At 53.1% G+C, this 15,227-nt stretch overlaps 1 protein-coding gene across 1 annotated transcript in view; it reads left to right on the top strand.

Moving 5' to 3' along the window:
- Positions 1–15,227, top strand: part of LOC144735821 (guanylate-binding protein 1-like) — a 32,215-nt gene that overhangs the window by 5,269 nt on the left and 11,719 nt on the right. The window contains exons 2-5 of the mRNA XM_078618343.1: positions 1,787–1,914; positions 4,889–5,007; positions 12,167–12,419; positions 14,898–15,075. Of these exons, the coding sequence (XP_078474469.1) occupies positions 1,787–1,914; positions 4,889–5,007; positions 12,167–12,419; positions 14,898–15,075 (678 nt within the window). The remainder of the gene's footprint in view (positions 1–1,786; positions 1,915–4,888; positions 5,008–12,166; positions 12,420–14,897; positions 15,076–15,227) is intronic.

Genomic DNA, 15,227 nt, shown 5'->3' with positions numbered 1-15,227 from the left:
TTCATCTTCTTGGTTCTTTCGTTAAAGTCACGTAGAATGGAAATAATAAAATAATAAAATAAAACATAATAAAATAATTCTCACGATGTTTCGGCCACAACGCAAGCAGCCGTCCTCAGGTGAAGACCAGGTCTGTCGGGGAGACAGCGTCTGAATGAATTTCAGACGCTGTCTCCCTGACAGACCTGGTCTTCACCTCTCCCCGACAGACCTGGTCTTCACCTGAGGACGGCTGCTTGCGTTGTGGCCGAAACGTCGTGAGAATTATTTTATTATGTTTTATTTTATTATTTTATTATTTCCATTCTACGTGACTTTACCGAAAGAACCGAGAAGAAGAGACATCACAGTGAAGATACACTCCACTTACTCCTAACGCGGCTGTCTGGCTTGACCCACCTGAATGTGTAATTGCAGTTGTTGCTGTGCGTCTACATCAGCCAATATCAATTACCGCACTGAACCGTACTTCTATGCTCCAATGTCTATGCCGCCCGCCTCCACCAACCGATAGTTGACCACCGGTGGGGTGAGGTGTGCACAAAATTGACCCCATGACCTGCACGGCGTGGGCAGGTCCTCACCTCGTCAATAACATAAACCATCATCACGCAAACTCTGGTCAAGGATCATAAATGATCATCACACGAACTCCAGTGAAGGAGCATAACACACCACGTGAACTCCGGTCATCCTCGCAGCAGCGGCTTTTGGCTAACCATCGAAGAAAGATGGTCATCGCATAACGCGCTTTCAGATGCGCTTCTGCGACCGTCTGGAAGGCTCTTCCTTCCGATATGAGAAAGTCACTTTGAGCCGTGCACTTTAAAATCATCATCTAGATTGACAAACTAATTTATTTACAACTGCCTTTTGTGTTTAGTCTATTTTCCTTTCCACGCACCTCCGATTAGCAGGGTTGGCGACGTACGGTGCGAAAGAAGTTCAAAATACACACGTACACAACGTGCGTCCACGTGTAAGACTCGTCTTCCTGTGCGTGTGGTGATCTCTCCGCCTATATAAGCCACTCTCACCCCGCGTGTGTGCTCCTGTGTGTGTGGCAGCGGTTTCATAGCACTCAGCGCGCTGCGCTACGAACCCAGCAGGTACCAGAGTTCGATTCCCGCACACGGCCACCACCAGTGGTGACGATTATCTGAACCAGTCCTGGGCCTCCCCTAGGTCGACTCAGCCTGAATTGAGCACTTGGTGCGATGTGTAAAACATTGCCATTGGGCGTGGTGCTGGCTACTCACCCCCTGCTGCGCCTGTGCCGGCCTTCATAGGTGCTGCTCGCTAACAGCACTTGCCCCAACAGTCTGTTCAGGCTACACGTTGAGGTCTTTGTCTTTGGGAAGTACCATTGTGGGGTCCGGTGGTGCAGTGGTCAGCGAGCTGCCGTTCGAACCAGGCGACCCGAGTTCGATTCCCGCTCACCACCAACAATAGTTGCGAATTACTGAACTGGTTCTGGGCCTCCCTTCGGTCGACTCAGCCTGAACAGATGTGTAAACATCGCCACGGTTGAGACAAAGGCGGCCGGGCGTGGTGCTGGCCACCCAACCCCTCATGCGCCATGCCGGCTTTCATATTGTGCGACCCGTTAACAGCATTTGCTCCAACAGTCTGTTAAAGCTACACGGCGTGGAGATATTTGTTGCCCTGTCAGCCGCACCTCCGATTGGCATGCTTGGATAACGTACGGCGCGAAAGAAATTCAACATATGGCACGTAAATACATCTTTTTTTTTGCGGGGGGGGGGGGGGGTGGTTGGTCACGCAGGCTTCATGCTGGGCAGCACCATCAAGTCGCACACCAAGGGCATCTGGGTCTGGCCGCGTCCGCACCCGCTGGACAAGAAGAGGCACCTGCTGCTGCTGGACACTGAGGGTCTTGGCGAGGTCAACCCGGTGAGGACGGCCATTACCCCACCCCACCCCCACCCCGCCCCCACCCCACCTCTGCCCCCGCCCTCGTCCCACCCCCTTCAAGTGCACACGCGCGCCCCCTCTCGGGGAGATGTCATTGAGACGCAGGGGACGGGGTGCCGGAAAACACCCCCCCCCCCGCCTCTTTGGCTGTACAGCTGAGTGGGCCTTACCAGGGGTAAAATAATAATTATACAAATAGTTGTGTGCGGTTTTTTTTATTGTTGTAATTGCATTACTGATTGTTTTTGGGTGAGATCGCGTGAATATAAATATGCTGTTAAACCCGCCACCATTCGACACGGCCAATTAGTAAGGTTTGTCATGGAACACAAAACGTGCCAATTCGTCATTAGTTCAGCACCCCCGTTGTGTGTTGGAGAGTAAAACCCACAACAACAATTTACAAATCGAGTAATGTGACGTTTCGCCGGTAATTACAACCAGCACCATCAGGCGACCTAACCTCAAGAACCTATTTCATGAATAATAGTGGTCGCGAAAGCGTGTTGAACTGTACGAACGTGATCATTAGAGATTGAACTTCACCTCTTAGAAACATCGAAATTGCTCATAGGAGCGAGGTCACCCAAAGGTTCATGGGTGAGAGTTGGCCATCTGTGAAACTACTGGACATCTGGGGGAAAAGAGCTTTATCGCTCGTCGGATTCCTCCAGTAAAAATCAAGATTCTGAGTTGAGAGACTGCCTTAGAGCCATTCTTAAGGCCCAAGACCGGTCTTGAGAACCCAAGGCTGGGTGAAACTGGGTTCTCAGGCGTTGTGACCGCACACAACAATCCCATCAAATTCAAACTCTGCTTTGTTGCCTTTGTAATTTGTTGTGCTTCCCCCACACCTCCGATTAGCGCGATTGGTTATGTATGGCGCAAAAGCAGTTCATCATGCAAACTACTATACACTGTCCAGACTCAACACTGCCTATAGACTCAACACTGCCCATAGACTCAACACTGCCCATAGACTCAACACTGCCTATAGACTCAACACTGCCCATAGACTCAACACTGCCTATAGACTCAACACTGCCCATAGACTCAACACTGCCCACAGACTCAACACTGCCCACAGACTCAACACTGCCCACAGACTCAACACTGCCCATAGACTCAACACTGCCTATAGACTCAACACTGCCCATAGACTCAACACTGCCTATAGATTCAACACTGCTCACAGACTCAACACTGCCCATAGATTCAACACTGCCCTAGACTCAACACTGCCCATAGATTCAACACTGCCCTAGACTCAACACTGCTCAGACTCAACACTGCCCATGGACTCAACACTACCCATAGACTCAACACTGCCCATACGCTCATCACTGCCCATAGACTCAACACTGCCCACAGACTCAACGACACTCAGCACCTCCAATTAGCACGGTTGGCTACGTACGGCGCAAAATAAGTTCAACGTACGTACATGCAGTACATACGGTGCATACAAAACTCGGTTTATTGCCGTTTAACGTGGCTAAATGTCAGCGCTGAGACTTAAAAAAAACGTCACTTTGATTGACACTTGACGAACAATCTTCGCGAGGGATTAAAAGGTGTGCCCCCAGCGCAAATGCGTCGCTTGAAGTCGCTGCAGAAATAGCTGCGTGCGATCATGTTCGGGGTCTTCCTCCTCCCTCCTCCTCCTCGTGCGGCCGATGTCGATGTAGAGCAACAGCTTCAGTTTTACCACGAGCTCATTGAGCCACATGATTGCGGCCAGAGTTGCAGGGTGGTGCATCGTCGTCACGATCGTCATCGTTGTCATCGTCGCTGCGATGATCCCCTCCTCCGTGTTTGCGAAGCGCGCATCGAGTCTCCCGTTACATTCCACGCTTCTGTTCCGAGTGACCACAGTCGCATTCCAGAGATTCAAAATCAATCAATAAAAAGCCATCTAAATTCTTTACCATGGGACCCCTTTTTTTGCCAGTATCAAAGAATGAATAATAAGAATAGATGTTACCCTTTCTGGCAATGAAACAGGTGGTAATATGTTCAAACACCAAATAGAAACCTTTTGAAAAGAATCAAGTCTGAATGAACCACACACGGTTCTTGTGGTGAACATGCAAACAAAACATACTTTGATAATACATGCATTGTCTTTGAAACTAATTGGCCTACAACGTAGACGTCTTTATGGCCTAGTCTCACCAGTGTCAGACCACAGAACGCCAAAATTGCCAGTGTTCTTTACATCATTTACGCATCTTCTTGGTTCTTTCGGTAAAGTCACGTAGAAGGGAAGTAATACAATAATAAAAATAAAACATAATAAAATAATTCTCACGACGTTTCGTCTACGACGCTGTCTCCCCGACAGACCTGGTCTTCACCTGAGGACGGCTGCTTGCGTTGTGGCCGAAACATCGTGAGAATTATTTTATCATCTTTTATTTTTATTATTTTATTACTTCCCTTCCACGTGACTTTACCGAAAGAACCAAGAAGATGAATCCCTGCAGTCACGAAAGCTTTAAATCGAAACCATTTACGCAGTGCATCGCGCGCGGTTTATCCTCTGCTTACCGCAGATGTTTCCGAATGCGAGAGTGTCCTTGTCACGTGACGCGATGCCGACAGAACACATTAAAGGATACGATTGGTGGGCGAGTCACAAGATAAAAAAAACATTTTCTCGGCAGTTCGAACCGCACCGACAGCCCACGACGGGGAGTGTCCCGCCGCGCGGCTGCGGCTCAAGTTGAGAAATTCGCGCTTTTATAATTCTTAGAAGTGATGCCATGCGGTGGGTGGGTGAGGGGGGGGCTCACATCATCGCGAAGGGTGACCGCTGACAAGCGCCGCTGACGGGAATGGCAGCTGAGCGCACCGCAGATTCGGAGCGGTCGCAAGGATGCATCGGTCGGTGGTGCCGTCAAGCGTTTGCCTTGGTGTCGGTGACAGCGGCGGTGACGGCTCTATTGTGCAGGAAGGGGACACGGACAACGACCACGACACGTGGCTCTTCGTCATGAGCGTGCTGCTCAGCTCCATGCTCGTGTATAACACCACGGGGATCCTGAGCACGGACGGCTTGGAGCACCTACGGTATCCTTTACACCGAGCGTGAAGGGGACGGCGGGGGGGTGTGGAAGAGAGGTCGACGACCTTCGTCGATCAAAAATAGTGGCCCCGCGGCAGGGCCTTCGGGCACCCCTGTATGGGTGTCGGAGGGTCCGGGTGCCTGGCCTCCCGCGGTGTCGCCTCGGTGTGTGTGTGTGTGTCTGTCTGTGTGGTACGTGTGGTTGTGTAGAGCGGTAGTGTGGCGGTTAGCGCGCTTGCGCTACGGACCTGGCGACAAGAGTTAGATTCCCGCTCACGGCCAACATCAGTGACGATTGTTTGAACCGGTCCTGGGCCTCCTCTAGGTCGACTCAGCCTACTCAATTGAGTACTTGGTTCGATGTGTTAGCATCGCCACTAGGGAGACAAAGGCGGCCATGTGTGGTGTCGGCCACCCACCCCCTCGTGTGCATTGTCGGTCTTCATAAGTGCCCGCTAACAGCACTTGCCCCAACAGTCTGTGCGGTGCATCCAGTGCGTGCGAGAGGGAAGATTCCTCTGGCACAGCAATGTGGGTGTCGGAGGGTCAGGGTGCTTGACCTCCCGCGGTGTGGCCACGGTGTGTGTGTCTGTGTGGTACTTGTGGTACGTGCGGTCCGTGCCAAAGGGAAGATTCCTCCTGATGTGGCCAAAAAAAGCTCGTGTTGGGGTCGGACGCACATGCCCAGGATAGGTGAGGGCCGGTTGTCGAGACGGGGCATTGGAGTGGTCTCCACGGGTTTGGCGATCAAGGGGAAGAGGAGACCTAAGGGCCGATGTTGTGGTACTTGTAAGGGCAGGTGTTGAAGATCTTGTGTCCGACTGTGCATCATTTTTGGGATCTGGTGGAGGGATGACGACGTTGGTAGTGCACCGTGGTGGCGGTGGTGGTGGCATCAATGTTTTTGTCCACGGTGACATCTACTCCTAGGCCTTGTCTGGTGTTTTGGGGTTAGTATGCATGTCATCATGCATGCTATTTAATTTCTGATGTTGCTGCTGTAGCCCCTTTGATGTCTATGAGGCTGAGACTCGGCTGTGACTACACATGGGGACAATTCATGGATACAGCATTGATACATATTTAAAAACATAGTACAGGATTTATACGTAATGACTCAGTCCATTTTCTCACGAGGGATAATGCAATGATAACTACTTTTTTTAAGATGCCAGTGGTTACACCTTGGATCAACTCACACCTGCCATAGGAATGTGGAATTCACATAATTCGGGACCACCAAGAGAGATGAGTGCTGCCCAATACTCATTTGAGCACTGGGACACTTTGACTCCAAACTGATGAGCTCTTGACCCAACCACCTCACCAACCACCCAGCCACCCAGATACTCAACCCAGAGCCACCATACCACTCGACCACCCAGCCACCCAGCTACTGAACCAATTACCCACCCTACCACTCTACCACCCAGCCACCAATTTACTGAACCACTGAGCCACCATACCACCCTATCAACCAACCACCCAGCCGCTCAACCACCCAACCACATAACCCTCCTACCAATCAGCCACCCAGCCACCCTGCCAACCATTCACCATAACAACTATCCACCCAGCCACTCAACCACGCAGCCACCCAAATATCCAGCCACCCAGCCCACACGACTACTAGCCACCCAACCTCCCTACCACCCAACTATTCCTCAAAATAATCCAACCGCCCTATCACCCAGCCACCCGACCACACAACCCACCCAATCTCACCCACCAAACACGCAGGCGCATAGACACATTCCTCATTTACGGCCGAGCGTGGTATGTGTTTATCAAGCACCACTATCTATCGGAAACGTTTCGGTACAAGTGCACGTGGACTGCAGATACATTCGGTGGCTTGCCCTGTGTCGAGTGGCGGTGGCGTCAAAATGAAACTCTTGAGATATTACAAGGTGCGATTAATGTTTCACCTGGTAAGCCGCGCTGAGTCTCAATATTTGTTTTGCCGGAGGGTTATGTGCTCGAGTGTTCTAGCCAATTCCACAAACAAGTGGTATTTTTTTTTATGTGAGGTCCACACAAACAAATTTTACACACCCACTTTGTTGTACTGCCGTCGCTTGGCCACATCGCAGCCTGTGGCGGTTGGGAGTTTCACAAATCTCAAAGTTATATTTGTTTTATCAGGTAACGCCCCACTGAGCTATATAGCTATTTTTTTTCAGAAGCCACCTGGCCACAAATGATGGTTCAACGAAGTGGATTATCGCGTGTAAATTTATAGCAGCACAACAATCTAATGGCATGTTTCTAAATGTGGAGGGAAAACCCGGAGGACCCGGAGAAAAATCCATGCGACCACGGGGAGAACGTGTAAACTCCAAATACACAGCAGGCGTTAGGATCGGGATCGAACCCATGACTTTCTGCATACCAGGCGAGGTAGTTAACATCTCGCCACCGTTGCAGCCCTACGTGATCCACCAACTCTATCCTCTAAAAGCAGGTAGACGCAAGGCACGCATTGCCACGGCAGCCAGCCGTTTAACATTTCTGCCCTGTCGTGGAATTGTTGACACGCGAATGATGAGACGCCGCAGTGTTCAGAGCGAATACCGAAGCTCTGGCTGTGGCTGTGACTTCAGCGCTTGCCGAATTTGACTCCCAGTCTTTTAGAGTCCATCAAAAAATCAAGAAAAAAACGCGAATTCATTTATTTCCACCAGAGTGTGGGTCGCGCGTGGATCGGGCGCCTGTCTCCTCCACCACCGAGCGTCAAACCCGAACGTACGGCCAGGTTGAGCCAGACGGCTTAATCCGCCCATACATCATTTATTTCCCCTCCCTTCCGAGGTAAAAAAAAACCTCCAGCATTTGCCAACGAAAATCGGCACGCGTGCCAGAACCGCCACGCGCCTGGGCCGTGCGGGTGGGCGTTGGGGGGGGGCTGGGGCTGACATCACTGCCGCACAATCTGCCAGATTTTTTTGACGACGTTCCCGACCACACACACACACATACGCGCGCGCGTGCGCGCGCTCTCACGCACGAGCGTGGGAACACGAGTCGGGCAGCTTAGCCAGCTCAGTATGCCGCCCCCCGTGGTCAATCCAACTTGCCAGCTCGAAAATATTGAAGGTGGAAAGTTTTGCACAACGGGTCCCTCCTCCTTTGGTGGTGTTGCGACGATGTTTGACGAGGTGGCGCCTGGCGCTTGGTCGGCCGTGGTCAACCGTGGGGCTGTGCGCTTTCTAATTCGCGGGGTGACATTCGCCGAAGAAGGGGAGGCCCCGTCTGTTCCGGCGTCACGGTCCAAAATATGCCGAACTTGATCAATGGCTCGCGAATGACTTGAACTGCGAAGGCACTTAGGAACATCGCTCCCTCCACGCTACTGGCAGAGACTAATGCCCACTCGCTGGCTGGCGCTACATTCACCGTATGGCAGACAGGGGCAGCTGCCACCCTGTTGCAGGGCGCCTGGAGATGTTACTGATTTGGAAGAGCGGCATGAATAACATCAAGTGGTGATTATGATGAAAAGAGTAAAAAGAGGTAACCAAAAATGTATCAGCCCCCCCCCACTCCCTACTGTTTGGGCACGGGCTGTGCGGATGGACGCTGGACGATGTCTATGCGTCACGGTGGCGAAATGTTAACTACCTCACCTGGTATAAAGGAGGTCGTGGATTCGATTTGGACCCTGTCTCCTGCTGGAGTTTTCAGTGTCTCTCTGCCAGTAGTCGCGTTGATTTGTCTCTGGGTCCTCCGGTTTTTCCCTCCACGTTTGGAATCAACGTCACGCGTTTAGAGTAATTGGCTGCTGCTGTACACTTGAGCTATCACTTGTGATAGCCAGGTCGCTTCTAAACAAGAGCTATATATGCTCAGTGGGTCATACCTGAAAAAAAGAGGATATATATCAGACCTCCCCCGGCCCCTGTCAAACTTAATCCGAACGATGTCCCTAAATCCTCTGGCTGGCTCCATCAAACCGAATGCCAACAACGCGGTCAAAACCAAGCCAAGCACACACGACCCCCCCCCTCCTCCCCCCGCTCCCTGCCCCTGCTGGGCCGAGTGCTCGAGGTGGAACGATCTCCCCCGTCCACCAGCCGACGGTGGGCTGCACTTGCGACGGGTGTTGGGTAACGCCGCAGCTTTGCCCAGTGGCGTCTCGGGGTGGTTTGCCCTTGGCCCCTCCGATGTTCAAATTCTTCCCACACTTTCTTGAGGCCCCTTAACGAGCCGCGCACGCCCGGTGCAGTTGCACCGCCTGCACACTCGATAAGCCACGCCGCTGGCCGGTGCTGCCATGCCCTCGTCTGTTGCGATGCACCGATGCATAGCACTGGTGGCTACGCGCGATGCGAAAGCAGTTCAACATAAGAGCGTACGCACGGAAGCTTCGCCGTCCGTTCCGTCTTCAATGTTTGGTGGTGGACAGCAGCAGCATCATGTTCGAGTCACTTTTACCGTAACTTAAGTGTCGGGATCAATGGGAAATATTCAGTGTTCGAGCTTGAGTCGGACGAATAGAGCCAGGCACTCCTCGTCTCTGTGTGTGTTCCACCAACCCGCGCTCACTCACGTCTCGCCTGCGCCGTGCGTCTTGTCGCGATGGTGTTGAGTGGGGGGAGCGGGTGCGTGGCGGGTAGCTGAGTGAGCCAGTGTGTGCGTGTATGTATCTGGGGTGCGGTGGCGCAGTGGTTAGCGCACTGTGTTCCGAACCTGGTTCGATTCCCGCTCACGGTCGACACCGGTCCTGGGCCTCCCCTAGGTCGACTCAGTCTCAAATGAGTAACTGGTGTGTACAAAAAATCGTCACCTATTGGGGAAACAAAGGCGGTCGGGCGTGCTGCTTGCCACCCACCCCCTTCGCGTGCCGTGCCGGCCTTCCTAGGCCGCTACTCGCTAATGGCACTTGCCTCAACAGTCTGCTAAGGCTATACGGGGGGGGGACCTTTGTCTTTGTGTGTGCGTTACATTATCCCCAAAGAGAGAGCTGTCTCCCGGGGCGGGTGGTGCAAGCTGTGCCTCGTGGTTGACAGGTCACCGTCCCCCCAGGTGCACACTGCCCCCGCCACCCCACCCTGAGGACATCATCATCCATCATCATCGCGTGTCCCGACTCCGCGTGACTGCAGTTGCAGACCAATGAATGTTTGGCAAGACGGACCGGTGATCTTCTCCGATGTGACATCTGGGATTCAAACATTCCGACTCATGGGGGGGGGGGGGGTGGATGAATCCTGTGCTATATAGATCCGCATAAGATCTTTCCACGGATTTAGAGATTCGTGTTTTTTTAATCTCTATCACATGTTATGGGGCTCCATATTTATACCCCACCTACACAAGTCCAAGTACATACGGATACACGCACGCGTGCATTTAGGTTGCAACCCAACCAGGTTCTCCCAGATAAACCCCAAGTCAAGTCACGTGACTCTCACAGGGAGCAAGTGCATCAACCCCGTGGCGAAGAACGCCACTCCAGAAGGTGACATCGCAGAGCTTACGTGTTGCGGTCGCCTTCCGCCCGTTGCCCCGAAGCCACACTCGGTGGTGCTGCTCATTCTCGCTCACGCAGCCATGGAGGCGTCCGTCACGGAACTCGTATAAGACCGAGTCGCGTGACACATCGCGGTACGATTGGCTAATCGGCCATCGTGGCCATTGGCTTTAAGTCTCCCGTTGGAGCCCAACAACGCTACAAGGTCTTCCCGGGACACCGCGAGCAGCCACGGCCGTCGAGACCCCTTGACATTTTAAAATTACGGCCCCTTCTCCGCAAGCTTCGGGTGTCCGGATTTTTCGCATCCATGGAGGGGGTGGGGGCGGAGGGAGGGGGGGGGCTCGTGACCCCTACGGTCAATTATCATCACGAGCATTCCGTCAGGCGCACCGCGGGCGACAATGACCCATGTGGCACGGTCTCGTCACCAGCTAAGCTACGTGTGGATTTTACAACCCCCACCCCCCTCTCTTTTATCTTGTGCCCGCCGTTGAGTTATGGCCTCCTAAATACGGGTGTTTGGCAAGAGGACAGCGACCTTCATATAAACAAAACAAGAAGCAACATGCCCAGGGGAAGAGCTCACCGCCAGAGGAGAGAGGGCTGCCAGTCTGGGTGCCAGGAGTCGCGTGTGTTTGTCGTGTCTATATGGGGAACGGCGGCTGTGTGATGGGGTAGCGGTAGTGTAGTGGTCTTTATCGCAAAGCCATCATCGTTCTCCGCTGAGGACAGCGTGGAGTTAATATTAAATTTGGCACAAATCGAAACGAACGAACGGACACACACAGCCCCGTAGCTCGTGGCTCGTAGCAATGCATCTCTGCTGCGTCCTGGGATGTTCCACGAGGTGTGTGTGTGCTACGAACCCGGCGACCCGAGTTCCGATTCTCGCTCGCGGCCAACGCCAGTGACTATTATTTGAACCGGACCTGGGTCTGACCCTAGGTCGACTCAGTCTCAAATGAGCACCCGGTGCGGCGTGTAAACATCGCCACCGGGGAGACAAAGGCTGCCGTGCGTGGTGTTGGCTACCCGCCCATAGATGCGCGCTAGCAGCACTTGTTTGTATGGCCGCACGTGTGAATCGTCCATCACCAAGGGGGAAATCACAACGGTGGCGTTTTGTCAAGATGTAGATCTGACCTTTGACTGTGATTTGACCTGGCGTCATGAGCTGATGTTTAACGTTGCGGAGATAATCTAAAAATATACTCTTACAACCCATGGTGAGCTAGCAGCCCCTCCGTTAGCTCCACCCACTCAGGTAACCCCACCCACTGCTCAGGTAACCCTGCCCACTAACGAGGTAGCCCCACTCACTACTTAGGAAGCCCCACTCACTACTCAGGTAGCCCCGCCTACTACTCAGGGAGACCCGCCCACTAACGAGATAGCTCCGCCCACCAGTCAGGCAGCCCCGTCCACGACCAAGATATCTCCGCCCACTCCTCAGGTAACTCCACCCTCTGCCTCCGCATAACGTGAGTTTGACACGATGCCAGAAAACGTTGAGGTGGTGACAACATAGTGATGTTTCCAAATGCTTCGGACCACCAGGGAAAAACTTGTTGGAACCACCGGGACGTTTGGTATCTTGTCGTGTCGATGATGGATGATGATGTGATTTTTTTTAATGCGGCCGTTTCCCTTAACCAGCGTGGGCCACCACCACCACCACGACGACGCAGATTCGTGCTCAACCTCACGGACCACCTGCGCACGGACACGCGGCAGAACGCCCACGAGCCTGGCTCGGACTTCGGCAGCTACTTCCCCTCGCTGGTGCTTTGCCTGCGAGACTTCACCATGAAGCTGGAGGTGAACGGCGAGGCGTGCACCTCGGACGACTACATGGAGCACTTCCTGAAGATGCGCGTCGACCCTCAGGAGGACGGCCATGAGGTCAACGCGCAGAGGCAGTTGCTGTGCCAGTACTTCAAGGTGGGTGTCGGTAAAAAAAAAGAACCTGGCCAGGACAAACTAACTATCCACTTCACATTTTTTTTTCAGAAGCGACCTGGCTTTCACAAATTATGGTGCAACAATGTGGCTTATCATCGTTGCGTGGAAATATAGAAAGCAGCCAATTACTGTAAACGCGTGATGTTGATTCCCAATGTGGAGGGACCATGCAAATACCAAATATACAGCAGCAGGCGTCCGAGTCGGGATCGAACCCACGATCTCCTGCATACCTGGCGAGGTAGTTAACATCCCGCCATCGTGGGCGGGGCAGGCCTTCCCTGCGGCAGCCCCGCCCACTGTTACGTGACCACGCCCACTGAAACACGAGCCCCGTCCACAGAGCGAGCGGCCTCCTCACTCTGATGTTTGGCCCTAACTCCTGGTCACAAACCCCATCTAATTCTCAATCAATCCCACCCACCGCACAGGTAGTCCTACGCTTTCCAGTACACGATCATGGGTCGAGCATGAGGCCAGAAAATGCTAAACTGCAGACAATATCCACATGCTCGCAAATTAATCATAACAACAATTAGTAGCTAAATACTGAGACCACGAGTTCGTATCTGGGTTTCAGCTGTCCGTGCTTCAACCGCGTTCTCGAGTGTAGGCGAGCTAATGATCTCAGCCCTGCCCATAGGACAATGACGGCGAGACCTTTCCACAAATCCGACCGCTCAGTTATTTGTATCGACCTGAGAGCGACGTCGGATGATTCCGTGAATTCACCTCCGAATTTTTGGGCGGCCGCCGAACTCATCGCTACCTTCCTCCGTTCACCGTCGCTAGCGGAGTACACGAACCACAGCCATGCCACGTGACCCACTGCCGATGAGGCCCCATTACCACGGGGTGGGGGGGTGTACACCAGAGGTCGCAACCGGGTACCCGATAACCCTTACCCTATCCGATACCCGGCTACCCGTACCCAGCCGGGTACGGGTACCCGTTTGCGACCCTGGTGCGGTCGGGTACGGGTACGGGTAGTGAGTAACTATTTGTCACTCATTTCCTAACGTCTTGTCTCTTCTCACAATTCAAGTTCCTAGAATCAACCCACCCGCGCCTGCAACATGGCTTTATCCCAGAGGTCGCAATCAGGTACCCGATACCCGTACCCTACCCGTACCCGGCCGGGTACGGGTAGGGTAGGGTACGGGTATCTGATTACCCGGCCGTACCCGTACCCTACCCGTACCCGGCCGGGTACGGGTAGGGTACCCATTTGCGACCCTGGTGCGGCCGGGTACGGGTACGCGTAAGGAATCAAAACCCGTTTGCGACCTCTGGTGTACACTGCCTTTTTTTATGGGCTGCTCATTGTTAATTTAGACATCCAAATTAAAAGTGTTGCCCGCCATAAATTATTGTAAACACGACGCTGCTGTCAGCGCTACCAAGAGCAGCCAGGATCTGGGCTCTCCCTCTCCCCCATCCATCGCCCCGTCGCACTCAGCTAACGGGTGGTGATTTCTTCCCAAGGCTTTTTGCCACTGGTTGGGCCCATCCGGCGCCTCTGGCCGTTTGTCGTAGGGGGCTTTAACCTGCTCCTTGGCTGTGTAATTGAGCTGAAAGGTGTTTTTTTGGGGGGGGGAGGTGGAGGTGGGGGGTGGCGGTGGGGGTGGAGGGGGGAGGGGCCTCGCGCGTGGTGTCCTCTGGCGGGCAAGCACGCTCAGGCGAGCAGCTCAAATTGGGGGCTCGAGAGGTGGCGTAACAAGAAAAAAAGTCAAACACTTGACGCGGACGACTGCGTTGCACGTGCTCGATTTAGCACGCGGTTGGCCACGTAAGAAGTTCAGCGTATGCGTGTCGTGGTGTTTTGTTTTAGTCGACCGAAATAGCCTACGATATTAATTGCCGGGATTAGCGACACGTGTCGTATATGTGTAGCGACAAAAAAAAAAACCTTGTAATTATTACCACGATGATGAATTGTTCCCCTTGGATTTAAAGCAGTTGGGTTGATCCGGTGTGTGCACGGCGAGAATTATTGGCGAATGCGAGAAGTGATATCTTTACCCATTTTATAGCTCGAGTTGGTCTGGGTCAGAGTTGTAGCCCTGGATAGGGCTAGAAGCAAAATCATTCATTGCTTTATCCTCATATTTATCTGTAGCTCTAGTCCAGTTTAGCCGAGCATTTGGATATATCTCGAGACCAGTTTAGATTCGTGTTTGTCTAAATCGCTAGCCCGGTTTAGCTGCGAATTTGACTAAATATCTGTCCCGGTTTATAGTCATGTTTGGCTATAACTCTAACCCGGTTTAGACTCATGTTTGGCTCTATTTGGATGTATCTCTATCTCGGTTTTGCAGAGAATTTGGCTAAATCTCTGCCCCAATTTAGCCTCATGCGGCAACTGGCACCGCATCCCAACCCCACCCCCAGGCTTATGACATCACTTGCCGTGCCCCTCCCTTGCCCCTCCCACCCCGCCCTCCCACTCTCGCACAGGAGCGCAAGTGCTTCATGTTCCCCAAGCCCACGGACCTGCGGAGCCTCCTCAACCTGCAGAAGCTTCCGGATGACAAGCTGGATGAGCTGTTCATGGAGACGGCCAACTCCTTCACGGGGTACACCATTGGCACGGCGCGCCTCAAGCAAATCAACGGCGCCGTCTTCTCCGGCCTGGGTGAGTGTGATGTCGCCGATTCGGCAGCTCGGGTTTTGTCGAATTTTCGGGGGTTCTGCCTCCTCGTGCCATGTGTCTCGTTTCCCTTTTCCGTACCTCACATCCCGTGTCTCGTCTCCCATCTCCCATCTCCCGTGTCTCATCTCCCATCT

This window comes from Lampetra planeri, chromosome 57, assembly GCF_965212315.1.
Source record: "Lampetra planeri chromosome 57, kcLamPlan1.2.h2, whole genome shotgun sequence".
In the NCBI taxonomy this organism is placed as follows: Eukaryota; Metazoa; Chordata; class Hyperoartia; order Petromyzontiformes; family Petromyzontidae; genus Lampetra; species Lampetra planeri.
The sequence above is the reverse complement of the archived record's forward strand: the minus strand, read 5'-3'. Positions and strand labels throughout refer to the sequence as shown.